This window comes from Salvia hispanica, chromosome 3, assembly GCF_023119035.1.
Source record: "Salvia hispanica cultivar TCC Black 2014 chromosome 3, UniMelb_Shisp_WGS_1.0, whole genome shotgun sequence".
In the NCBI taxonomy this organism is placed as follows: Eukaryota; Viridiplantae; Streptophyta; class Magnoliopsida; order Lamiales; family Lamiaceae; genus Salvia; species Salvia hispanica.
The window spans coordinates 26,375,124-26,399,138 of NC_062967.1; the positions used below are offsets into that span (position 1 = coordinate 26,375,124).

At 35.0% G+C, this 24,015-nt stretch overlaps 5 protein-coding genes across 7 annotated transcripts; 4 read left to right on the top strand and 1 right to left on the bottom strand.

Annotated features, from left to right (window-relative positions):
* Positions 1-64: 64 nt before the first annotated feature.
* Positions 65-2,450, top strand: LOC125213714. Its single transcript, XM_048114401.1, has 4 exons — positions 65-529; positions 1,247-1,360; positions 1,439-1,717; positions 1,967-2,450. The coding sequence occupies exons 1-4, from the start codon at positions 98-100 to the stop codon at positions 2,150-2,152; spliced, it is 1,011 nt and encodes a 336-aa protein (XP_047970358.1). The 5' UTR covers positions 65-97; the 3' UTR covers positions 2,153-2,450.
* Positions 2,451-2,586: 136 nt separating this feature from the next.
* On the top strand, positions 2,587-4,722 carry LOC125213717. The gene is made up of 2 exons (XM_048114407.1): positions 2,587-3,664; positions 4,368-4,722. The coding sequence occupies exons 1-2, from the start codon at positions 3,113-3,115 to the stop codon at positions 4,521-4,523; spliced, it is 708 nt and encodes a 235-aa protein (XP_047970364.1). The 5' UTR covers positions 2,587-3,112; the 3' UTR covers positions 4,524-4,722.
* Positions 4,723-10,242: 5,520 nt separating this feature from the next.
* On the top strand, positions 10,243-12,778 carry LOC125213716 (transcription factor bHLH79). Of its 3 annotated transcripts, none has more exons than XM_048114406.1 (6): positions 10,244-10,813; positions 11,146-11,334; positions 11,420-11,485; positions 11,647-11,715; positions 11,799-11,853; positions 12,414-12,778. In XM_048114406.1, the coding sequence occupies exons 1-6, from the start codon at positions 10,550-10,552 to the stop codon at positions 12,431-12,433; spliced, it is 663 nt and encodes a 220-aa protein (XP_047970363.1). In that variant the 5' UTR covers positions 10,244-10,549; the 3' UTR covers positions 12,434-12,778. The 3 variants fall into 3 exon arrangements, with proteins under 3 accessions (XP_047970362.1, XP_047970363.1, XP_047970361.1); XM_048114404.1 differs by having other exon boundaries at positions 10,254-10,813; positions 11,799-11,870; XM_048114405.1 differs by lacking the exon at positions 11,799-11,853 and having other exon boundaries at positions 10,243-10,813.
* A 315-nt stretch (positions 12,779-13,093) lies between these two features.
* On the bottom strand, positions 13,094-15,752 carry LOC125213715 (serine/arginine-rich splicing factor 4). Its single transcript, XM_048114403.1, has 6 exons — positions 15,094-15,752; positions 14,799-14,850; positions 14,279-14,374; positions 13,780-13,844; positions 13,538-13,699; positions 13,094-13,443 (listed from the first exon to the last, which is right to left on the bottom strand). The coding sequence occupies exons 1-6, from the start codon at positions 15,655-15,657 to the stop codon at positions 13,393-13,395; spliced, it is 990 nt and encodes a 329-aa protein (XP_047970360.1). The 5' UTR covers positions 15,658-15,752; the 3' UTR covers positions 13,094-13,392.
* Positions 15,753-21,706: 5,954 nt separating this feature from the next.
* LOC125213718 (two-component response regulator ARR5-like) lies at positions 21,707-23,634 on the top strand. Its single transcript, XM_048114408.1, has 5 exons — positions 21,707-22,175; positions 22,261-22,337; positions 22,566-22,643; positions 22,760-22,830; positions 23,144-23,634. The coding sequence occupies exons 1-5, from the start codon at positions 22,046-22,048 to the stop codon at positions 23,382-23,384; spliced, it is 597 nt and encodes a 198-aa protein (XP_047970365.1). The 5' UTR covers positions 21,707-22,045; the 3' UTR covers positions 23,385-23,634.
* Positions 23,635-24,015: the final 381 nt, after the last annotated feature.

Genomic DNA, 24,015 nt, shown 5'->3' on the forward strand with positions numbered 1-24,015 from the left:
TAATAACTTGAATTTATAGGAAAATAAATATAGCTTGATTTTTGTTTAAAATTTATATAATTAGAGAGTGGAACGGAAGGAAGGAGAGAGAAAGAAAATGGTGGCGATATCACTGTACAAAGGCAACCTCCACAAAGCCACCGACGTCCCTCGCCGATGGCCGAGCCCCGCCCCTAAAATTTCTCTCAAACATTTCAAAATCCTCCTCCGCCGTCGCGCCAGAGCCCTTTCTCGCCTCAGCACCGATGTCGCAACGACTTCAAACCCTAATCCTTCTCCCGCCCCCAATTCCTGTGGAAATCTTAATCCGAGCTCCACGCGTGATGCAACCACTGAAATCAATCATGTCGATAATTCTGAGTTGATGGTAAAGGGGCAATTGAAGAAGGGAGAAGGGGATAAGAAGGATACCGGGGAGGATAGAAAGGAGGTGGATGAGGATAGCGTTTTGGCGGTGAAGGAGAAGGAGGATGCGGAGGCTGTCAAGAACGACGGTGGATCAGAGACTCCGGTGAATAAGGCGATCGAGGTATTATACTGAATTTTATATTTCAAATTGATGGGGATGATTTTATATTCTGGGGTTTGGGGGATCTAATTGTGGCTTTGGTAGAGAATTTTTGCGTGTGTATGTGTGATGTGTAGAGATTGCTGTCGTTGCTACTTTCAATTGATTGTATGGTAAAGAGGAGTGTTCACTTTAAGGCGATGCATTAACCATGATGGCCAGCAGAATAAGCTCGTAGTTGTATAAGAGATTTTTCATGTTTGCTCAGTTTAGGTTGCATTTGCTTATGAGAATTTAAATGATTTGTTGGGTTTAGAAGTCAAATTTCTGTTCATACAAGAATGAATATGTGAAGAGACGAACCTTGGTGACACATTGAGACCTTATATATTTGTACTGAGCATTATCTTAGTAACTGCACTGAAGAATCCGATTCGGTCTGAAAAATTAGTTCAATGCATTATGCCTGCTGCTCTTTTCTTTTCCCCTCTTTGAAATTTGTTTCTTCCAATACAGCATATTGTATTATTCTAGTAGGGTAGCTGACATGAGATGCAGGATAATTGCTTATCGATCTGTGAAATCAGAGGAGCCCTGCGATCAGTAACATTGATCTTAACCATCTTGGCCTTTGAACACAGCAACATGAATCATAAACAAAATATTGTCTCTTATTGTTTATTCTCACGTTGATTGTTGCATATTCTCAATAGTAAAATCTTTCTTTTTGCATTTTAGAAAATCAACGATGAAAATGCTACAAGTGGTGCCGATAAAAGAATCAATGAGGTTAAGGAGAAGTTGGTAGTTTTAAATGAGAAAAAGCACGGTTTAGTACAAGTACTCAAACAGGTAACATGTCTTCTTTTGGTGTTGATGGTGAATCTTGCTATAAGGTTGTAATCATGTGGTATGTTTTTTTGTTGACAGATTCTGACCGCAGAAGAGCACTTAAAGAGACAGAATTGTGCTCAGGGAATGCCAAGTCGCCCTCCTCTTCCACTACAAGTGGATACCACAACTGATTCGGGTTCAATGATTAGAGTAAATACCCCTAGAATAGGAAAAGACGGAAATCCTTGTGGTGATATGGAGGGAGGAGAAGCCGACGATGTTTCAAACCATAATCTACATTCTCGTCATTTAGTCCGTACAAGCAGTTGTTCACCATCTTCTGACTCCCAACAGAAGAAGCCATTCTCAAATGCGGTATTTATTCAAATCTTCACTCGATTATTCATTTTCTCTTGTGATCTAGAAATAGCTGTATAATTCCACTCTGGGAATGGCTTGCTGTCTAATTTGATTACAAAGTTTTCCAGATAACTTGTGAAACTTAGTTATGGCTCTTACCTTGTCCAAAACTTAATAGCCATGGATCTAAGTCTCGGACTTCTCTAACTTTGCAACCCTAGAGCTTTAGTCATGTAGTCCATTAACTTGCTTTGACGGTCGCAGGTACCCCACTCCTATAGGACTACACTAGCAGTCGCAGGTAGTCCTTCGCGGTTCGCACCTGCTGCACAAGGACCCCCATCAGTTTCTATTTCAGGAGCGAGTTATATAGCTTCATCCCCTTCTCCTGCAGCATCTGGCGGCACTTCAGTTTTTCGAGATGGCAGGCTCCCTAGTCCATGGAACTAAAAGCATAGCAGCTCGCCTATTGCATTGCACATCACTTCAAAGTCGGCCGGTATTACCTAAAAGCTCTTAACACACAGTTAAATAGAGAGCAGAAAACACCCTTAAGAAGCATAATCTGTCCTTGCATGATTTGCCTCTACAATTAAGACTGTTGGAATTAGCTGAACTTGTGAAATCAAACCAATCTTGGAAAATTTTCCTGTGACTCGATCATTTATATGTTGTACTGTACATAACCTGAGTTGGCATCACATGTATAACCTCCCTGTAACTTAAATATAACCATATGTTTATGTCATTTTGTGATCTATGACACTCAGATTTCAAGACTGCCTAGTTTGTATTATGATATGGAGAGTGAGAATGTAAAAATCCTTAGTAAGAACTTGTCATTTTCAGTGGAGAATAGAGAAGACATGAGAAGGGAGAAGGTGGGGGAGGACATGGAAGTTTTTGTGATAATCTATGGGTAGATTTTTCTATTGTAACAAATCAAAATATTGCCAAATTGTGATTATGTAAGTATTGTTGAAATACTAGCGCCTCTTTGCTAGAGAAAATGTTCCAATCCAATGCAGTTTCATTTTTTCTGATACAAAATCGTTTCCTATTCTTGAGATTCCAACAATATGTCCAAAATTAAGAAACAAAGGCTGTATAAATTCTAGGACACCTATGAACAGAAGCATGAAGCATTTAAAAAGAAAATGAAATTGAATGGGTTTTTTTAAGTTAGGTGGCTAAATCACACCCTTGCAAAACAGAAAACAGATACTGACATGAAAATTCCAAGTACTTCTGTTAATGCATTAAGTACCATCATGCACCTTCTAGATATGAGACAGCATACACACACACAATATTCTCTCACATTACAGTAATAACTTACAAGTGACAACATACACACTCTACATACTTTCCCCAAATCTCTTTCTCATCATATCATTAGACCAAAAACTCATGGATCCTACATCAAGAAAACAGAAACCCAACCCTTCCTCCACCATCCAAACCATCTCCCACCGCTTCTCCCAACTCTACACAAACAACAAGAAACTCGTCTCCCACGACTCATCATGCATCACTCTCACCAAATCCACCAGCCACCACGCCAGAAACGGCGCCGTTTTAGACAAAATTGTGGACAAAAACCAGCTGGTGAGGGAGGAGAAGGATGCCAACGATTTAAGCAAGCCATCATCCAAGAAACACCCCAAAATGCAATCTTTCGACAAGAAAATGAAGTGGTTTCAATTTCAAGAAGGTGTTGAAGTTGTGAGGGCCAGAAATTCGCTCTCATCAATCCCTCCAACCGTCAATGGAAGAGGTAGAAGAAAATCATTCTGCACCTCACAGGCTGAGCTCGCCGATTTCCTCCCTCGCAACGGCGTCAAAGTTGTGGCCGTTGATATGCCGCCGTTCATGCAAATTCACGCCGTCAATTGTGCAAGAAAGGCGCACGATAGCTTGGAAATGTTCACTTCCAAGACTCTAGCTTTCACACTAAAAAAGGTAACTAAGTTAAATCCGTGATTAGCCCTTAATCAGTCTTCTAGATTTGTGATGAGGGCTTTGATCATTTTCTTCGCTGTCCCAATTATTCATATGATTGGATTGGATAGGATACCCCTAAGTTCCAAGACTCTAGCTTTCACACTAACAAAGGTGACTAAGTTAAATCCATTGTTAGCCCTAATTAATCAGTGTTCTTGATTAGTGATGAGTGCTTTGATCATTTTCTTTGCTGTCCCAAGTATCCATATGATTGAATTGGATACCCCAAAGTTCAAAGACTCTAGCTTTCACACTAAAAAAAGTGACCAAGTTAAATCCATAGTTAGCCCTTAATCAGTGTTCTTAACTAGTTATGAGGGCTTTGATCATTTTCTTTGCTGTCTCAATATTTATATGATTGGATTGGATACCCTTAAATTCCAAGACTCTAGCTTTCACACTAAAAAAGGTGACTAAGTTTCCATAGTTAGCCCTTAATCAGTGTTCTTGGTTTGTGGTGAGGGCTTTGGTCATTTTCTGTACTGTCTCAATTATTTATATGATTGGATTGGATACCCCTATGTTTAGCCTATATGTGGTTAAATATATATAGAGTGAAAAAAGAAAACAAGAACATGTAATATCCATGTATAGGGAGTACTATACAAAGATCACAAGTCACCATATTAATTATATAGTCATGATGTGTTGCTTTTGACAGGAGTTTGATGGGTTATATGGACCTGCTTGGCATTGCATAGTAGGGACCAGTTTTGGGTCATTTGTGACACACTCAGTGGGTGGATTTATGTATTTCTCAATGGACCAAAAGCTATACATCTTGCTCTTCAAGACTGCTGTACACAGGGGTAAATGAAAATGATATCCAATCTACACATGGAGTATTAAATAGCACAACAAATACTAGCATTTCTCTGGTGGATTGTTTTTTTTTTAGATTAGTTTAGAAAGATGAGATTTTTAGAAAGAAATTGGTTGTCTCTCCCCTGTAATTTTGTACATTTATGAATGTTTCTGATTAAAGAATTGGAAGATGGTATTCCTCATTGAATTCACAGCAAATTTTATACCTAAAAGAATTTTGCATCATGTGTGTGACTGTGTTTCTGGGAAATTGGGGAATGTGAGATTTGTGAGTTAAAGTGGGATGGATCACGTGTGGTCTGGCTTCTTTTTGTAGATATTGTTGCAAGCTGCAACCTTTTTTTTTTTTTTTAATTTATTGGTTTCAATAATTATTGATATACTAGTACATAGAATTGATTGGATGTGGCAGTAAATTGGTTTTGTGTTAAAAGTTGCTGCCTTTATCTTGGTTGCCTATTTTGTCTAATGATTATGCATTAAGTGATGGATTGATCATTGAGGAAAACACTTTTAAATTTGATTGACAAACTTCCAATACGTGGATTCTCAAAAATTTTGATTGAGAATAAAATGCTCAAAGTGAATAAAGAGCGGCCAGCAAGAGACCACAAAAACCAAACGTAAACAATGAACAAGCAACAAACAAGTACTAAGAGAACCTTAACAAAATCACAAGACAATCACAACTTAACAACAAAACCAACAAGCAAGACATCGTAACTAGAAGGTTAAAAGCAATAAACAAAGAAGGACAAACACCTGTAGAGATGTGACTAAAGAATATAGTTAATTGTTTTGGTGCTTATGAGAAGTTTGAACACCATCCATTCACTCGATATCCAAAATTGTTCATAATTGATGTTGGAATATGACATGTTATAAGGAATTTAAATTGTTCGTTTTTAAATTTCGTTCTCTTAGTATCCATTAATAAATTATAGGTTTAGAAAAGTTATCCATTAATTGTTGTTATTTATACAACACAATTTAAAGCACGAATCGGCCCATTAGTAATTTAACTAAAGTTTTATGTGAGTCCATTTATTAACGAATACGCAGGCCAACCCATTTGAATTTTGTTGGGTTTTTCAATTATTTACAATAATCATGGGCTGAAATTTATGCCCATACTCAAATAGTAAAAAATGTATAGCAGTAATAGTTAGTCCATAATGTTTTCTTGATAAAAAGGTGAAAAGCTCTTTCAAATTTGCAATGATTTTGACATGTTGCATTCCACCCGTTAAAGCTTTAAATGACTAATCTAATCAATTTAAGAGAAGTTTCTTGCGAGTAGTATTGTCAAGTACCAAATCATGAATCGATTATTGGTTTGAAACTTAAACACAACACAGTACTTCCTTTGTCCCCTATTAAAAGTTTCAATCGTCCATTTTAGCCGTCCTTCCATTAGAGTCCCAAATCGCTCTTTATATTTCTTATAACTTGTGTCGGACTCAATTGAAACTAGGAGGATGGAAGGAGTACTACATATGAGCTCATTTACTTTCCACTTAGTTATATTCAAAAGTTTTGTTATTTTTAATTTGGAAAATAGTACTAGTATATTGAAATTTGAATCCTAAATTTAGCCATTTATAAGTAAATTGCATATTTAAGCACCACAAGGTATGGTATAGAAACACAAAGTATTAGTAAATATATTTATAAGAATTTGTAAGCCTTTGAGCACCCACAATGAAGGCCAATAGCAAGGGCCGAGCGATCGGCCCCCCCATCACCTCTCAAAGCCTACCATTGTGGGCAGGGAGGCTATCTTCCCCCCCCGGCCTTCGCCCCCAGCGCCGATGATTAGCATCAGCCGGTACCCCAATTTTTATTTTTGTCACAAATTTAATTCAATTTTTAATCCTCTGTATATACTTCATTCTCCATCAATTCACATTCATCTCTTTCCGATTTCAATTTCAATTTTAATTCTCTCCATGGTGATATGAATTTCAATTATATCTATCTTTATCTTGTTTCTTGTTTTTTTTTTTAATATAGGATGTTTTATTTATATTTTATTTTGTGTTTAATAAATTTATTTTTTGTCGTATATTACGTTGTCTTTAATTTACACCAATAATTACAAGTGAAATATATAAAAATAACGATGATATGGAAATGATATGGGCTCTGAGATAGGTTCTGGGATGGGCTCTCATTACAGAGAGATAGGCTCTGACTGCTGACGTGGCAGGAAAAAATGGAGATAAGCTATGAGATGGGCTCCGAAGCGTCAGGAAAAAATGGAGATAAGCTATGAGATGGGCTCCGAAGCGTCAGGAAAAAATGGAGATAAGCTATGAGATGGGCTCCGAAGATAGGTAACCATTGTGGATGCCCTAATAATAAAAAGAACAAGAGGAAATTCAGAAAAAAAAAAAAAGGGGTAACGAATACAGTACCACTTGAGAGTGAAGAAAAATACATAGGGAAATAAAAATGAGAAGTGAATTAACCATGATTGGATTTATAAGAAACTACCAATGAAACCTTGACATTTCTCAAGTTTGAAAAAAAAAACACCACTCACCATCAATCTTTCTTCTAAGGCCTGTCTTCCACATTTCATATTCCCTCACTAGCTATTTTGATGCAACAATAAAATACTTTTGTGGGCACATCCCTATTCCAATGTATCCATATTTGGATGAAATGGACAAATAGTTAAATGAGAAAAAGAATAGTCACGAAACCCTAATACCAAACCATTGCCTTTAGGACATGTGCCTAATGCCCAACAAAGCATAAAACCTAAAAATAAGGTGTTGGTCACTCTCATGTAGACATCACTCATTGTATAGTGTCTACACCAAAAACTCTAGACGTGTCAACTTAGTATGTTATGTTATCTCATACCTTACTTTCTAGTTCCTCCCATCCCATAAATGTTTTTTGTCTAAAATTCCGGTATATTAAGGGTGTCTTTGGTAGGGGTAAGCAAGGCAAATGAGACTAATTTAGTCTAAAACTCTAAATCAAGAAATGAAATAACTTAATTTAATTAGCATAATGCGATGTTGATTCGTTGTTTAAAACTTGACGTTATTCAGTTGATGTCCGGTAGTGTACACAAGCAAATCATTAAGTTGTTTTAGCGTTGAAATCTTAATTGGTTACAAAATCAAAATAAATCAATAGTTTGGTTGCAAAATCTGAACAAATTGACAAAACTTAAGGCTCTTATACAAAATCAATTTAGTTATTTACCAGCAAATTGCCTATTAAACTATTAAATTCATTCTCTTAAGGGGGGTACTGCACTTTCACAATTTAAGGTAAAATATGTCAAACATCCCAATAATGTACGTACTTTTTCAACTTATCATGTTATAATTTGAAAGAATAAAATAGACAATCCATTTTTTGATATACTTAGTACTCCTACTACTAATTTTGAGGATTATGAACACTTATTTATGATGAAAGTACTTCGAAACAGAACTTGCACGTTTATCTTATGGACCTAAAATCTACCTAAGAGTCAATAACCAATGGTATTCTCAAAAGAATATTTTGATTTGAGCCAAAATGAAAAGAAATATTTAACCATCTTCTCCATTTTCGACACATGGAATATTGGAACATATGCCCACAACTGTTAGATTTTGGAGGTTTAATTAGTAAGTTTATATTCGATGAATTGATTATTAATTTCGTGCAAAAGAAATTAGTGTACGTTTGATTGGAATTTTGGCTTTGTAAAGTAAGATCCCTTTATTAAACGAACTACCAAATTGGGTATGATTGAACGCAGACTTTATCTCATCACTAGTAATGTTTGATGAAAAATATATACTGCGTTAGGCATAGTGAGAAAAAAAGGAACTATTTTGATTATTGAATATAAAAGTTCATTAATTAATTTTCGTTTAATAAACCAAACAAAACACGTGGCTTCGTCTTAATCACAACAAGAATGTATCACTTTTATTTAACATACTATATAGTACTTGATACTTATTTTTAACATAATACTCTCTTTTTTGTACAAAAATAATAGTACTAATACTAATAATAATATAGGAGTACTAGAATATTGATCCGAATACTTCTTCGGGCATTACTTCACATTTTCCACTGTGATAGCAAAATCTAGGTGAAGAAGTTGATATAATGAAATTTTTCTCTATTTTATTCAGAGATTACTTATGAGTACTCCTATGATTTATCTTTGGTTTATCCAATGTTTCCCTTTCTTTTATTCAGAGAATACTTATGAGTCCCGGGCATAGAGGAAAACACACACATTTTTTTTGGTTCATTTAATGTTTATATTTAGAGATGTCAATCGGGTCAATCCATCAAATTTTAGGTCAGTCCTATTCAGATCATGAGCTACTATAACTATAGTTTGTCAGACATAAAATTTCAACTTCAACCATAAACGTTCGGGTTTCAGACTAGTCTAGCAAGCTAAAAGCAAACGATAAAAATTAAATTTCATAGATCTTCAGCGGCTCCTCGCCATCATTCCAACCCCTTGCACATAATCGACACCAACAGACACATGTCACCTATCCTCCTCGTTCTCCCATTTTATGATGCCTTCCCGCCAGTGTTCCAACCCATGACACAAAATTAGACTTGTGACTATTTATGTGTGATAGTGAAAATTGGCAATACTAGACATGGATTATACTCCCTCCATCCCGCTCTAAGTGGAGTATTGCTTTGTGAGTTAAGTGAAAAGAATAAATTAAGATAAAGAAAAAAGTAGCGACACTGATGTTTTTATTTTTAGAAATGTGTCGTTTAAAATGAGACATTCCAACAAAGAAAATGGTTCACTTAGAGTGGAACGGAGGAAATAACTAATCACACAACTACTACTTCCTAAGAGCATCTCCAATAGCGGCTAGCCCACCGGCTAGCCGATTCGCGTCGCTAGCCGGTTGGCTAGCCGAACCATTGGAACCGGCCAGCGGCATTTCGGCTAGCCGATCGGCGAGCTCTAGCCGATTTGCGGGCGCTAGCCGACCGCTGGCCGATCCCGCTAGCCGCCATTGTAGGCTCAATTTCGGCTAGCCGATCGGCGAGCTCTAGCCGATTTGCGGGAGCTAGCCGACCGCTGGCCGATCCCGCTAGCCGCCATTGTGGGCTCAATTTCGGCTAGCCGGTTGCATTTTTTTTAATGTATTTTTTTATGCATTTTTTTTTATTTATTGCATTTTTTAAATTTATTTTTTATGCATTTTTTTTGTTGCATTTTTAATGTATTTTTTTATGATTTTTTTTATTATGTAATTTTTTTTAGGATGGACCTTTTTTAATTTATATAAAATTATGTGTCGTAAATTTAATTCCATATTTTGTGTTTAATTTCGTAAATGTAGTTGTTTTTTATTATTTTTATTGCGGCCAGCCTGTGGCTAGCCTGAGGCTACCTATTTGCTTAAAATGATGATGTGGCAGGTGGATTTTTTGTGCTGATGACGTGACAGAGAAAGAGAGTGGCTAGTCTATGGCTGGCCTAAAGCCATTGGAGATGCTCTCGTATATCCTTCCAAACACTAAGATGATATCATTAAATTACGGTTAATAAGTCAATGTTAGCCAAAACTTACCTACCAAATACAACCTCAATAAATACACACACATACCAAGTCACTACATTTTAAATTAACCATATGAAGTGAGAGTTGGATTGAAGCTATGAACCTTACTCCAAAAGGGGAAAATGAGTTACAAAGAGGTGAAAGAAAAAAGCATCAACGAAAACGAAAGGGTGAATGCTAACATGCGCACGAGGCGCAGGAATGGATATCTCCTTCCTCAGCCTCACATCACACACTCTCCACCCCTCTCTCTCTCTCTTCCTTTCATCATCACTACAATTTCACTCTCCGTAACCATTACTCTCTCTCACTCCTTTATATTAACCCCATCCCTCCACGCTCTCACTTCATTCACACTTTCCACATTCATCCACACACTCCATCACACACCCCAACCGCTAAAAAGGGGGGAAATTCAATTGCACAAAATTGGAAACGGAATTGAGCAATGGACCCGCCGTTGGTGAATGAGGCGTCCTTTACAGCCTCCGCGAACCCTAATTCGTACAGTTTGGCGGGGCTGCTGTCGTTTTCCGGCAGCGGCGGGCTAGGGCTCAGGATGGGGAATTTGGGAGGAGGAGATGAGGAATCCACGGTGACGGAGCAGAGCGGGAGCGGGAACGGCGGCGCCAAGCGGAGGAGGGATGTTGGGAGCTCGTTTGACGACGATTCTTCCAAAATTGTCTCCACCAGCAGTGCTAATCAAGACTTGGTATACCTTGCTTCTCAATCAATGGCTGTTCTAGAGGGAGAGAGAGAGTTTCTATTATCTCTGTGTTTCGAATTGCATTAATTTCATACTATTTCTTGAGCTGATTTTTCTAATTTAGCCTTATCTCTCAATATTAAATGTTGTTTTGCTGTAAAGTTTTCATTTTTATGTATTTCAGTAAGAATGCTAGATCATTTTATTCAGGCATTACAAAATTGGGGGAAAATCTCTTCATTTTGTACATTTCATTGGTGATTTTCGTTTGTGTCAATTTTATTCGTTTGAATTGAAGAAAATGATCATGAGAACTTGCTCCATCTTCTCTGTGACAGAGTGATTCGAGCGCAAAACGAGTGAAGGTATCTGAATCCGAGGATCAATTGAAGACGGAAGCAGAAACACATTCGGGGAGCAGCAGCAAGCCGGTTGAGGAGAAAAGTAAACCCGAGCCGCCTAAAGACTACATCCATGTTAGAGCAAGAAGGGGTCAAGCTACTGATAGCCACAGTTTAGCTGAAAGAGTCAGTTCTTGCTAGCCTGATTTGAGATCCAAATACATGTTCGTTTGTAGTATATTTCATCTCTGATTTCTCTTGTTTATCTCAGGCTCGGAGGGAGAAGATCAGCGAGAGGATGAAAATCCTGCAAGATTTGGTACCGGGATGTAATAAGGTGCCTTGGCCTCATACTTCTCTTTTGATAACTGTGATAATTCTTATAGTAACATCTGATGCTGTTGAGGTTCATATCTACTGTATGTTGAATATAATACTACTAAGAGTATACGGTTAACTAGAGAAGCAATGGCTAATCAAATATGTATGTTCCTTCAGGTTATTGGAAAAGCTCTTGTTCTTGATGAAATAATTAATTACATCCAGTCCCTACAACGTCAAGTTGAGGTAGCTCTTCTTCTGTTGCTTACTCAAATGTTCCCTGCCCTCATGCTTGAATCTGACTGTCTTCTTTGTAATTTCTGCTCCAGTTTCTGTCGATGAAGCTTGAAGCAGTTAACTCAAGGCTAAGTCCCACAATAGAAGGTTTTTCTTCCAAAGATGTATGTCTAAAAGCATCTATAGATAACTTATGACATTCAGTTTGTCTTAAAGTTAATTTACAATTTACTGCCATTTTTTATTTTTCTGAGATAAGAAGTATAATGAGGCCAATTTGACTTCTTATAATGGTATCATTTTGTTATCAGAAGCTTTAAACTTCATAAACTAGAAGGTATCTTGGTGAACCTTTGTTTATATCCAACTTGTTTACGTTAGCTTCTGCAAAACATAGGCAAAGAGGCGACGAACTTTGTGCTTTGTTGTCCTGAAAATTCTTCCAAAATCTATAGAAAGTAAAATATATTATCTTGGTTAAGATGAATATGGGGTTCTCTCACTGTTTTTTGGTGCTATGCCTGCACATATCAACGATTAAATCACGTTTTTACTTCATATATGACTGATCTTTACTTCTGCTGTCATGTTATTGAACTTGTTCTTTTGTCACAATGAAAACATAGTATTCAAGCATGATTACCTAACCTTTTCTCAGTTGAATACTTGCTTAATGCTATATCTTCCAAATTTTCTGAGTTATGCAGCTAGCTGGACCTGCATTTGATGCCAACGGGATGATATACGGGCCACAAACACCGGGAGTGTATGCAAGAGGATCGCAAGCAGAGTGGCTTCACATGCAGGTTGGAGGTGGTTTTGAGAGATCAACATGACAGCAGATTTAACATATTCTTGAATGGAACCAGGTCAAATTCAATATCATTATATTATACTTACTATAGATTATTGACCTCTTTGTCTATTTATGGATGTACAAGAATAGGTTATTAGGTATTGTAATCATTGTATTGTATTTTAGCAACCATGTGTAACTTATTTATAAGAATTGTCTAAACTTGTAGTAATTCTTATATTTGTATGTGAAGAAAGATCTACCTTCTTACTTGAATGTTGACATCTCAGTTGTAAACATTTCACATAACCGAACCAAAACTCGGTTGATTATAACCAATAAGTTAGATGTTTGAGCCATTTTGTGTGTATAAACACGAGTATGGTGCGTAAATTGTAAGTAGTAAAAAACAATCATATTATGTAGTATATCTATCACACAATTTTTACACTATTTTTCATGTCATCATCCACATGAATTTTTGGAGTTTTGAATGAAAACCTTAATGCAGAATTGAAGTCTTAGACGATATATATTTGAATTCATAAATAAAAATATAGTACAAGTATTGCGTTGTGATTATCCAAGAAAAAAAGTAAAGAGGTGTATCTGGGATTCTTAGGGAATAAATAAGTTGACAAACAATCTCAAAATCATCCAAATTCAGACATGTATCATTGCTCTAATTCCATGACCAATGGTACTATCATTGCTCTAATTCCATGACCAATGTTACTATCATTGCTCTAATTCCATGACCAATGTTACAAACTGCTTAAAATTTTCTAATGGCACTAATTCTTCGACCGTGTCCTATATTATATACTCACATAAAACCATTAAATACTGGTTATAAATATTGTACTACCTCACAAAAATGTTCCAGGACTTCATCGTTTGCAAACACGATCACGCCAAGATCCTTTCTGCCTGGTTAAAACCTGCAGAGATACAAGTTTTATCACCGTGAGCTGAATAGATGGCATTGGATTCTTCTCCTTGTAATGTGCAATTGTGCTTGTGCATTTGGTTCACCTGGTTACTTAGAAGACTTGGCGCAGGAGCAGTTTCAACGTTTTCATCTCCATGGTTCGCGACTTGTGCCTCGTCGTCTGTCTCTGCAGGAGGTGTTGGGTGCGAAGAGACTCCAAAGATTGCATCATCGTGAAGAGCCTTCATCTCTTCCTCTTTCCTCGCCTTAAAAAATGAAACAGTAGATATAAATTAGAATTTTGAAGACATAAATGTAGTAGAGCAATGAATGAGACTTTTATTACCGACACTGCAGAGAAATGAAAGCTCTGTCCCATTTTCTTGACCAACGCAGCATCATCATCCGCAGCTGCCAGTATTTGATGAGCATTATTGCTATAACTAATTTAAAGAGTGGGTTGTGGGTAGCCAAAGCTCCCTGTTGTTGTAGAAACTAGTATCACACACTTAGAGCTACAAAATCGGTAGCGCACCTCATTTCTTACATGATCTAATTTACACTCTTTCACAATTTCAAAACCTCATTTTCAAATATCATTATCAAACGCAGAACACTTATGCAAGAATAAAGAGGACCATAACATCACAATTACACAAGATGAGGATTCTGTCTTTCAATTGCAAGCATCATCCACCACCATAATGCAAAACATAACCAAAGAATATTAATACTACTATCACCCAATCAAACAAGCCGAAGTGAGAGAGAGGGAGAGCATATAGGAGCAAAATTAATTAGTCAGGGTCAGGCCAATTACAGAGAGGATAAGCAGAGCAATTTACCTTCTATCTCCTCCTCATCATCATCGAGAGGGGCATCCTTGTCGAACTCAAAACGCTCCCATCCAGAGCCTTTGCCAATCGTTTCATCATTTTCAGCTGCGGAGAATATTATGTTACTGTTGAAACATGGAAAAAATGCATCCTTTCACAACAAAAAAGTTTTGGAGTACTGAAACTATGAGAACATTTGAAACCAAGGGCAATCAACATTAACCACTTCTACTTTGATGTTCGATCATGTCTTCATAGGCCTCACTAATCCATGATATCATCCGAAAAGTTACTATTTTTTGCTAGAAAACCGAAAACCGAAAACCTATTCAATAGATACTGAGATGTACCATCATACACATTTAGACAGGGGCTGCTGCAGGCTTACAAAACTAATCTTTTGCATGACTGGGAAACAGAGTAGGTATCAATCTAAATTATCAAAAGCAAATCTGTGTACGCAGCAGCCAGTAAAAGCAACACAAGAACCAACGAAAAAAACTAAAGATTTCAACGAGGATAGTTTTACCAGTTTTTGAAAGCTGAAGCTTCATCTTGGCTTTGACTCTTTCAGCTGGTGTCTATTTCAATGAAGAACAGTACAATCAATAGAATCCACAAAGAAACAACAGAAAAGTAGTATATGCAGTGAATTTTAGTGCAATTACTCAGATATCCATCTGTAAATGCAAAATCAGAACTTGGAGAAATAATTTAAAAAATACTAACAACTGGATGCAGATTGACACAGTATTCAACCAAATTTCTAGAAATTTATCAAAAGAACAAGAGTGAAACAGCCTGAAATTCCAACAAGAAGTTACCATATCATCATAACCCCCAATCAATTTAGCAAAATCAGTCCTAGCACCACCACGCGCCACCTCCCGCTTCTTCCCTTTATCCAACCACCGCTCTTCCGGTGATCCATGCCTCCTACTTCTCTCTCTATTCCTCTCTCTACTCCTACTCCTAGACCGACGCCTGGACCGCGTCCGGCTAGGGCTCCGCCGCTCCGAATTCCTATCCCTAATTCTATCTCGGCTAGGGCTCCGGCTCGTGCTACGCCGATTTGAATGTTTAGCCCTAATTCTGTGTCGGCTAGGGCTAGGGCTAGGGCTCCGGGGCTTAGGCTTTTTACTGAGCTTGTTTTGGATTGATTGAAGCTGCGCTTGCTTTTCGAAGCCGGAAGTTTTAGAAGGGCTGGATTCTCTGACGAAGCTACTGAGGAATGATGAGGCGGCGGGGAGAGCGGAGCCCCTGGACGGAACGTCGTCGTTTTGGGATGAATTGTTGGAAGAGAAGCCGAGGCCCTGCTTGAATCGGGCGGCGCCGCCACCTCTACGAGTCAGGTCGTCGTAGTAAGCGGCCAGCTTTTCGTCCTCCATTTCATACGGCGGCGAGAATTTTCCGGTGCCGGTGAAATCGCAAGACTATTTTGGGGTTGATTTTATCAGCTTATTGTAAAATCGATATAGCAGTAACATTTTCCTACAAATATCAATACTCTTTTTTTAATATTACTCATTTTTCAAATATTGATATTTAATATTAACATTTTGGAGTAGAATTGCAGCTGAATAAATAAATAAATTGTTGCATTATTTGGAGAAGAAGTTCAACAAAATAATAATTCAATCAATTGTAATTTGCATTAATATTTTGTTTCACACATTTTGATGATTAAAATTAGGTGCATGCATTCTACTAATTCGTTGTTTCAAAGTTAATAAGATTCAGTTGTAGTATATTTGCATTCTAATTCGTGATTACAAAGAATATTATATCTATATTCCATATCATATTTTTATTAGTATTTTTCGGCACACCTAAATATTTTTCCAAATTACATACTCGTATTCCATTAGCCCATAATATTCTTCAATTTTATTCAAGGCAAATAGTTTTATAGTATCATTGTTACTAAATTGGGCTCGACATACCTGAAAATAGTCATGGGTCCTGAATAATATGTTCAGCCCGATACTAAATTGGGCTGGGCTTGCAATGATTAATTATTACTCCATTATTATCCATTTAACTTTAAGTTACGAGATAATTTCAGTTAAAAGAGGTAGCCACTAATTATTACATAATTATTATTAAATAGTAAAATTCAATCTCATAAACTAAATATAAGTACATATTTAATCGATATATAATCTCGCAAATCGAACATAACCTACTAGTACGTGACACCATGTAATGGTTTTCTCATACATGCAATAGTATTAGAGATAGTTTGATAGGGAAGATAAATAAGACACCGTATAATTAGAAATATACATGAAATATACATATTAGTCATTAGATCAGATAATTCTAAGATACATGAATGATCTACTCAAGTAAACGGACCCTTAATGTTTATATAGGAGTACTTTTTATCACAATTTTACTTTAACGTAATATTGATATCAAATATAATAGGATTCGGACACTAACTACTCATCTCGTTGTGATTAATTAAAGAGATTAATCTATTTTTAAATAAACATAAAGAAGTTTGATCCTCGATTATAGCCATACGTATAAATCTTTAACAAAAAAAAAAGATTATAGCCATGTGAAACTAGTGTTGAAATTTTGAGACTTTAATTTCACATGACCTCTATCCATTAAAAATATTCTAAGTGGTGGACGGTACAAATCTTTTTGTATAATATTAGTAATGAATAGATAGAAAAAGATTAGAGTATTGCAAATAGAAATTTGAGTCATCTCACTAGAAAGAAAATTTACTACCAGTAATAAAAAAGATTGACATTAAATTTGGTGGTCAATTAAAAATAAGAAAAATACTACTTATAACTTACATAATCAAATCCAATGAGATGGAGGCTTGGCAAGTCCATAACCACTGTTAGAAAGTTAATTTAGAAGGGGGAAAAAAAGGAAATAGTAATGATAAAAGTTGAGGTGGGAGTTTATTAAATGGGTAAATTAGGTGCGATCTGAGATCAGATGCAAACAAAAAGCATAGAAATAAATACTAGACGTATGTGATAGGGCAAATATTTATTATAGTTTGGTTGGACCAGAAACATGGGAGAAAGAATCAAATTGCATATCAAAGCTGATTGCGATCTTTCCTTTTTTATCGTTTCAATGTGCAAAAGATTTTTTAATCAGACTTACTATTACATATTCTTCTCACTGATTTGATCACTCATTCTCTTGTCAAGCTCTTATTTATTATATTTTTATGAGTAGTGATAAACGTACGTATACGTACGTACATAATCGAACTTTTTTAAACATTTTACATTGAAAATCATTTTATAAACATTAATTGATTTAAAATAAATTTCATACTAATCATTTTGCAACACTTCAAGAAAGATTTAAAATTTATACTTAAATATTTGTATATTTAATAAAATATATATTTTCTACTAAATATTGTATATTAATTCAAATCATAGTCGAAATCATGCTACGATTCGACATAAAATTTCTATATCACTTCTTTGTTATTGCTACATATATTACAATAAATAACAAAATTAATTTTTAATTAAATTCACTTAAATCTAAATTTTTTTAAAATATTATGTACATGTACAATTATGTACGTTTATCTTTTCCCTATTTTTATACCTTGAACTTCGTTTTTTTTTTTTTTCCTACTCCATTTTTAGATTTGTGTTAGAGATATTTTTTAGATTTATTTCATTAAATATATTAGCTTTTTAGCTGTCAGGTTAGTGTTACTAGGAAATGCACTTTAATAATTTTCATTTATTACATGCTTCTTTATTTTTAAATAAACTTTAACCAACTAAAATGTCCGTAAAAAAAGGATTCGGCGAAATAAGAAAATCATATAAAGACAAAAGGATTTAATGAAATAAGATGTCCGTTCCGTTGAATTAGTTTTTTTTTTCCCTTTTTAGTCCAATTTTTAGCTACAATTTAATTTATGATTATCATTAAGAAAAAGAGAAACTACTCCATTTTACTTGAAAATTATAATTTAGATGTAAAGTACAATCGGAAGTATATAATTCTAAAACTTCTCCATTCGTCCGACATTTAATATCCCTTTTTTTCTTCTGTCCGTCAATAGTATTTCATTTTTATACTTAATTCGTGCCTAAAAATACTAGTATGAACTATTTCGTTTTTAGTCCGTCCCTGAAAAATATGGAATTTCTAATTTTAGAAACTCATTTATCTCAAATGAGGTGGGACTCATTCTCTACTAACAAGACTTTAAAAAACTTTTTTTCTATCTCCCTCTAACTTTTCCAATTATGCATTAAAATTTGTGTCAGACTAAATGTTCATACTCTTTGAGAATAGAGAGAGTATTTTTTTAGCAAATGGACTTCACATTCAATAACATATACAATAAATATAAAAAAGTAGGACATACATGACTAACTTACAATTTCTTAAAATTCAAGCTAATAAAAAAAGAAGCATTTATTGTCGGATGGAGGAAATACTATCTAACCAATGCCATGAACGCTGCTTGAGCACTATGATCTATATTTGACAAATTTGTAGAAATATAAAAACGAGAGTAGAGCGTGAAAATGAGTACTCCATGTCTCCATCATAGTATATGATTTTTTAAGGAAAAAATGGGTATATTTAAATAAATAAAAACTAATAATAATAATAATAAAAAAAATTTTCTTAGTAACGCACAATCAGCTGCGATCGAGGAGAAATGGTGGGCAGCTGGAGGAGAAACGGGTGTGCAATGCAACCGCGTTAGGGGTGCAGGTTTGGAGTGGCTGCATTGCGGGTGTCATAAAAATAGTAAATGTGTTTTGGATAATATTTATAAAAAAAAAGTAGTGGGATTTTATTCAATTATACTTGAAAATGGGGAATATATTTCGATTTGATCCCTATCTTTTTCATAAATGTATTTAAGGAATTAATGACTTAGATTTGTTAGTTGGAATTTAATTAGAATCGAGATTTGATTGTGAGAATCTTTTGAGTGGGACCGAAATCTAAAGTCCTAGATACTGATGACGTCATGTTTGGCAACACAAAACACGTGTCTTGTTCAGTGGCCTTTCTTCATCTTCTTTCAAGCCGCCGGTTTTTCTACTTTTCATTGACCCGGTCTCCGGTTTAGTTTTCAACCCAGTCTCCGGTTTACTTCATCTTTTTAGGACTTTTTTTTCTCGAATCTTCATGCTCATAGTCAACTAAATTCGGCTTATTTTTCCATATAGTAATCTAGAACATGAGATTCGATCTCTATTTTTCTATATGTAATTATTTTTATAATTAAGGGAATGATTGATCGTGTATTTTGTGTTTGATTTTCATAGTATTTTTTGACTTCCATTCTACGCGACACGGTTTTCAAGTTCATTATTCAAAAGAGTGAGATTTCATTATAAAGTGTGGCCCACGTATTAATAGGTAAATTTAAGATGATGGATCAATCTCATTCATCGAATCTGATGAAAAATATTTGAAGATAATGGACTTTAATTCATCACAAATTAATGTTTAAAAATTAATATTAATTATATTACATTTATATTACTGTTAACTTTTTTTTTTTTTTTTTTCTCATTTTATCCCTTAAACCTTGAAGGTATATTGACCTAAACTCATTCATAATTTTTTGAATTTAAATTTAACATTTAAAGTTTATATGTACTTTTTAAAAAATTTATTGTATATATATAAAATTATAATGTGCAATATGTATAGACTCTATGTAGATAATAATCAAATACAGTTGTATTTTTCAGTATATTTAATTTAGATTTGAAAGCATAGATTATCGAATTAAAATCATGAATAAACTAGTGACTTTTAGTTTTGATAGGGTCTCCCATTAAACAACACAAGAAAGTCCCAACAATTATACATATATAAAACCTCATGAAATGATGGTCACTACACATTACCAACATTAAAATGCCTTTTAATTATAGCGGAGCAAGCTTTAATGTCACTATTTATATTTTACTATCTTGCCACTTATTTTATCTCTATGCATACATTTTCAAAAGTCATGCTACTACTTCAAGAGAAGATGGAGTTAAATACAAGATTTAATGACGTGTCTATTTAACTCATGTCTTTGAATATGACTTCGGATCCTATTTTTTTTTTGAAAGTCATAGAATAATGATGATAATTGCAAGCTTGAAAGAACCTCTTATTTTACTGATCAAGAATACAAGATATTGTTGAATTGAAGTGAGTTGAGAGTTGAGACATTAGTGTTGAGTCAAGTCAACTACTACTAGCTATGAAAGAAGGGTTGAAGGTCTATGTTATTATTGTTATGCAAACTAGACCGATTCATAGTATTATTTTGACACCTTCTGAAAACATTTCGTAACAGGATGGGGGTGATCTATTTGAAATTTGGCTATTAATTCCTTATATGAGAAGAATATAGATACAGGTAGTGATTAAAAAATACTCATAGTAACTAAATTCTAATAACTAGAGACTAAATCTATTAACCATAGATTAAAATCGAAGAATGAGATTATTAACATATTTTTAGATACCAATTAGATTATTATAAGATCGTTTTAGTTTAAGCGAACGGTATGGACCGTAATGAATTAAAACGATCTAAAAATAATCTAATTGGTATCTAAAAATGACTTTTGTGTTTATGAACATATTTTTAGATACCAATTAGATTATTATATGATCATTTTAGTTTAAGCGGTAGGGACTGCAATAAACTAAAATGATCTAAAAATAACATAATTGGTATCTAAATATAATTTTTGTGTTTAGTTATGCATTAGAATTTAGTTATTGATGAATTTTATTAAAAATGTTGTAGGAGATTATAAAATTATTTTAATATGTTTCATATTAGTATGCCAAAATGTTTTTTGATCCCACTCCATACTCAAATCTTATTTGGTCAATTTCTATATTTGTCAACTTCATCAATTTCATTTCATACTGCTCCTATGTTTCCCAACACTAGATTAGTATGTCCACAAAAAGAAGCAAATTTTTCATTTTGAAATTTTCATTAAAATTGTTGTTATAGTAAATTGTTCTCTCTAATTCACAATTCATGATCATTTTAATAAATTTTTTCTCTATTTTTAATATTTTATCGGCTTTATATATAAAATTCATGTTATCAAAGTATTAAGATAATTTTTTTATTTGAATGGAGATAGGATTAAATTTCACATTAAAAAACATTAATTCTTCAACTAAATATAGAAATGAGAAAAGAAGAATTGAATGAAAAGGTGTAGTCAATCAAAGCTCAAGATCCAAGGCTAGTCAACCAGAAATGACCACTCGGTTTCATTTTTCACTATTCCCTTTTTTCACCTTTTCACACCGCAAGATTTCATTTTTCACCTCAGCAGACATGAAATCAGACCGAATTTCACACGGCAACCATCGCCCGTACACCGCTGTCCCAAAATCATTATTAAACCAACAAAATAATGGCAAAATCTTGATTTTTTTTTTATTGTGTTTCAAGAGGAGTTGAAACTGTCAGATGCAAGCGACAAGTCGGATATAATTCCAACTAGATTTGCAAAGATTTCCCCTGTCTCTGCTTTTTGCCTTTTCGTTTCCCTAAAGCAGATCTCTTTCTCTCTCTGTGATCTTCCAATCCCACCATTCATTGCCACCGCCCCATATATATATACAACACTCTGCCTTTCTTTTTCCGAACGTATATTCTTCCGCTCCCAGGCATTTATTGTTGCAATCGAGCTGTGGGAGATTTCACTGATAATTTCGATACTCATTTAAGGCAGCTGAGGTGTTTGTGGAAAAGCCCACAAGACGAAAATGGCTGTTGAAGATATCGGGAGCGGTTGCTCTTCAAGCGGTGATCAAGAATTCCATGTTCTTGCTGTGGATGACAGTATTATTGATCGGAAGGTCATCGAGCGGTTGCTCAAGATTTCTTGCTGCAAAGGTGTGTGTGTGTGTGTGTTTCTTCTCTGTGTTTGTGTGATTTTGTTTTGGTTGGTTGCTAAAGTTGCTTTGATTGTGATTTGCAGTGACTGCTGTGGACAGTGGGAGTAGAGCTTTGCAGTATTTGGGGATAGATGGGGATAGAAGCTCTATTGGATTTGATGTAAGAACATACAAAATATTTCTCCGAATTTGTTCCTTTGCTGTTCAATGTTTGTATCATCGATTTAAAAATTGAATCTTTATTCACTTGGGTTGTTGAAAAAATCTGGATTTTGAGCTGGGTCAGTCTCAATTTTGCTTAACCTTGCTCTGTAACAGAAAGATATGTTATCTTATAACTGTGTCTGTAGCAGAATATTGGATTCTGATGTATGAGTATTTGTTTCAGGAGTTGAAGGTGAATTTGATTATCACGGACTATTCTATGCCTGGAATGACTGGATATGAACTTCTCAAAAAGATTAAGGTTGGAATTTGATATCTTTCGAGGGATCAAAATTTGCCTCGATTTTGGAGAATGAATTGTGTTTTTATCTGCATCTTTTAGATGATAACATGTTGTATTTCTTCCTCTTTTGGCAGGGCTCCACCAAGCTGAGGCAAATACCGGTAGTTATCATGTCATCTGAGAACATTTTGGCTCGAATTGATAGGTATTTTCTCATTGATTTAGGCCCCCTTTTTCTTGTTTTGAAGAAACTGATTTAGGTTTTTTTTAAGTGAGTTGAACATATGACTGGTTCTGTTTTTTCCATAAAAAAGGCCTCTTTTCCATATATGACTTAGTATTTTGATTACTTTCTGACTCAAACCTTATTTCAAGAATTGCACATATATATCAGATCTGTCATCAACTAGTCTTGATTATGGATACTAGTACAATTTAAGAAATTGCAAGTGCTCATTGATATTTATTGTATTTGGATTAAGCCCTAAACCCTCATATGTTCTTTGCTTGTGGTTTAGGTGTTTGGAAGAAGGTGCCGAGGACTTTCTGATGAAGCCGGTGCAGCTCTCGGATGTGGAGAGGCTGAGGGATTTCATGTTGAGAGGAGGGGAGGAGGAGAGGGAGGTCGGGCGCAAGAGGAAGACGCCCGATGATTCTTGCGACTGCCGGCCTCTCAGGAAGCGGCCGACGCTGCTCGCGACCGCCTGCTCCTCGACGTTTCGGGCTCTTGAGGAGCCTGTGATTGTGCATGAAAGCTGAGACTGGAGAAATGTGGATGCTGATTTTTGGATGGTTGGTGCTGCCTCAGATTTTCTATTTTTTAACATTATTAGGTTCTTAGAAATTTAGGAAAATAGGGATGGGGTGATTTTCTGGTAAATAGTTGAATCTGCATCTGTTGTGTGTAAGCTGACAGTTGACAATGGAAGCTTCACTGCTTTTTAGTGTATTTGGCAGAACTGAAATTTTTGTAGATCTCTCTTTAGAAAAGGAGTGTCTATTTGCAGAAGATAACTATTCCTATGTTTATTTACCACAAGTAGAAATGTGGTTTGATACCAATTTTTCATATACAAATCAAAGAGAAAAAAAAGAAAGTAAAGAAAAAGTAAAGAGCTCTGGTCATGTGGATGAAAACTTTTGATAAATTTTGTTTGGAAAATCAGATTTTTTGTTGTCCCATGTTTAAGATTGATTTTGTGGGGATTTCCACAAATCATGCTAGTTTTATATTTTTATTACTCGCGGTTTGAATATATAAATTCCTAATTAAATTTTATTTATTCCTTACCATGAAAATATGAACAAATATTTGAATACAAACATCAAGAAATTTAGTTTGTACTATGTGACTTGTGAGTGGAGAAAGTATATAGTGTTATTTACTAGT

Bases quoted from the DNA above. Each gene is read 5' to 3' on its own strand.
- LOC125213714 (XM_048114401.1), top strand. From the start codon at position 98: ATGGTGGCGATATCACTGTACAAAGGCAACCTCCACAAAGCCACCGAC. The intron at 1,361-1,438 runs GTAACATGTCTT...TTTTGTTGACAG, and splicing joins TAGTACAAGTACTCAAACAG to ATTCTGACCGCAGAAGAGCA. The intron at 1,718-1,966 runs GTATTTATTCAA...TGACGGTCGCAG, and splicing joins AGAAGCCATTCTCAAATGCG to GTACCCCACTCCTATAGGAC.
- LOC125213717 (XM_048114407.1), top strand. From the start codon at position 3,113: ATGGATCCTACATCAAGAAAACAGAAACCCAACCCTTCCTCCACCATC. The intron at 3,665-4,367 runs GTAACTAAGTTA...TGCTTTTGACAG, and splicing joins TAGCTTTCACACTAAAAAAG to GAGTTTGATGGGTTATATGG.
- LOC125213716 (XM_048114404.1), top strand. From the start codon at position 10,550: ATGGACCCGCCGTTGGTGAATGAGGCGTCCTTTACAGCCTCCGCGAAC. The intron at 11,335-11,419 runs GTCAGTTCTTGC...TGTTTATCTCAG, and splicing joins GCCACAGTTTAGCTGAAAGA to GCTCGGAGGGAGAAGATCAG. The intron at 11,486-11,646 runs GTGCCTTGGCCT...ATGTTCCTTCAG, and splicing joins TGGTACCGGGATGTAATAAG to GTTATTGGAAAAGCTCTTGT.
- LOC125213715 (XM_048114403.1), bottom strand. From the start codon at position 15,657: ATGGAGGACGAAAAGCTGGCCGCTTACTACGACGACCTGACTCGTAGA. The intron at 14,375-14,798 runs GTAAAACTATCC...TATTCTCCGCAG, and splicing joins GCTTCAGCTTTCAAAAACTG to CTGAAAATGATGAAACGATT. The intron at 13,444-13,537 runs GTGAACCAAATG...GTATCTCTGCAG, and splicing joins CAAGTCTTCTAAGTAACCAG to GTTTTAACCAGGCAGAAAGG.
- LOC125213718 (XM_048114408.1), top strand. From the start codon at position 22,046: ATGGCTGTTGAAGATATCGGGAGCGGTTGCTCTTCAAGCGGTGATCAA. The intron at 22,176-22,260 runs GTGTGTGTGTGT...TGTGATTTGCAG, and splicing joins CAAGATTTCTTGCTGCAAAG to TGACTGCTGTGGACAGTGGG. The intron at 22,644-22,759 runs GTTGGAATTTGA...CTCTTTTGGCAG, and splicing joins AACTTCTCAAAAAGATTAAG to GGCTCCACCAAGCTGAGGCA.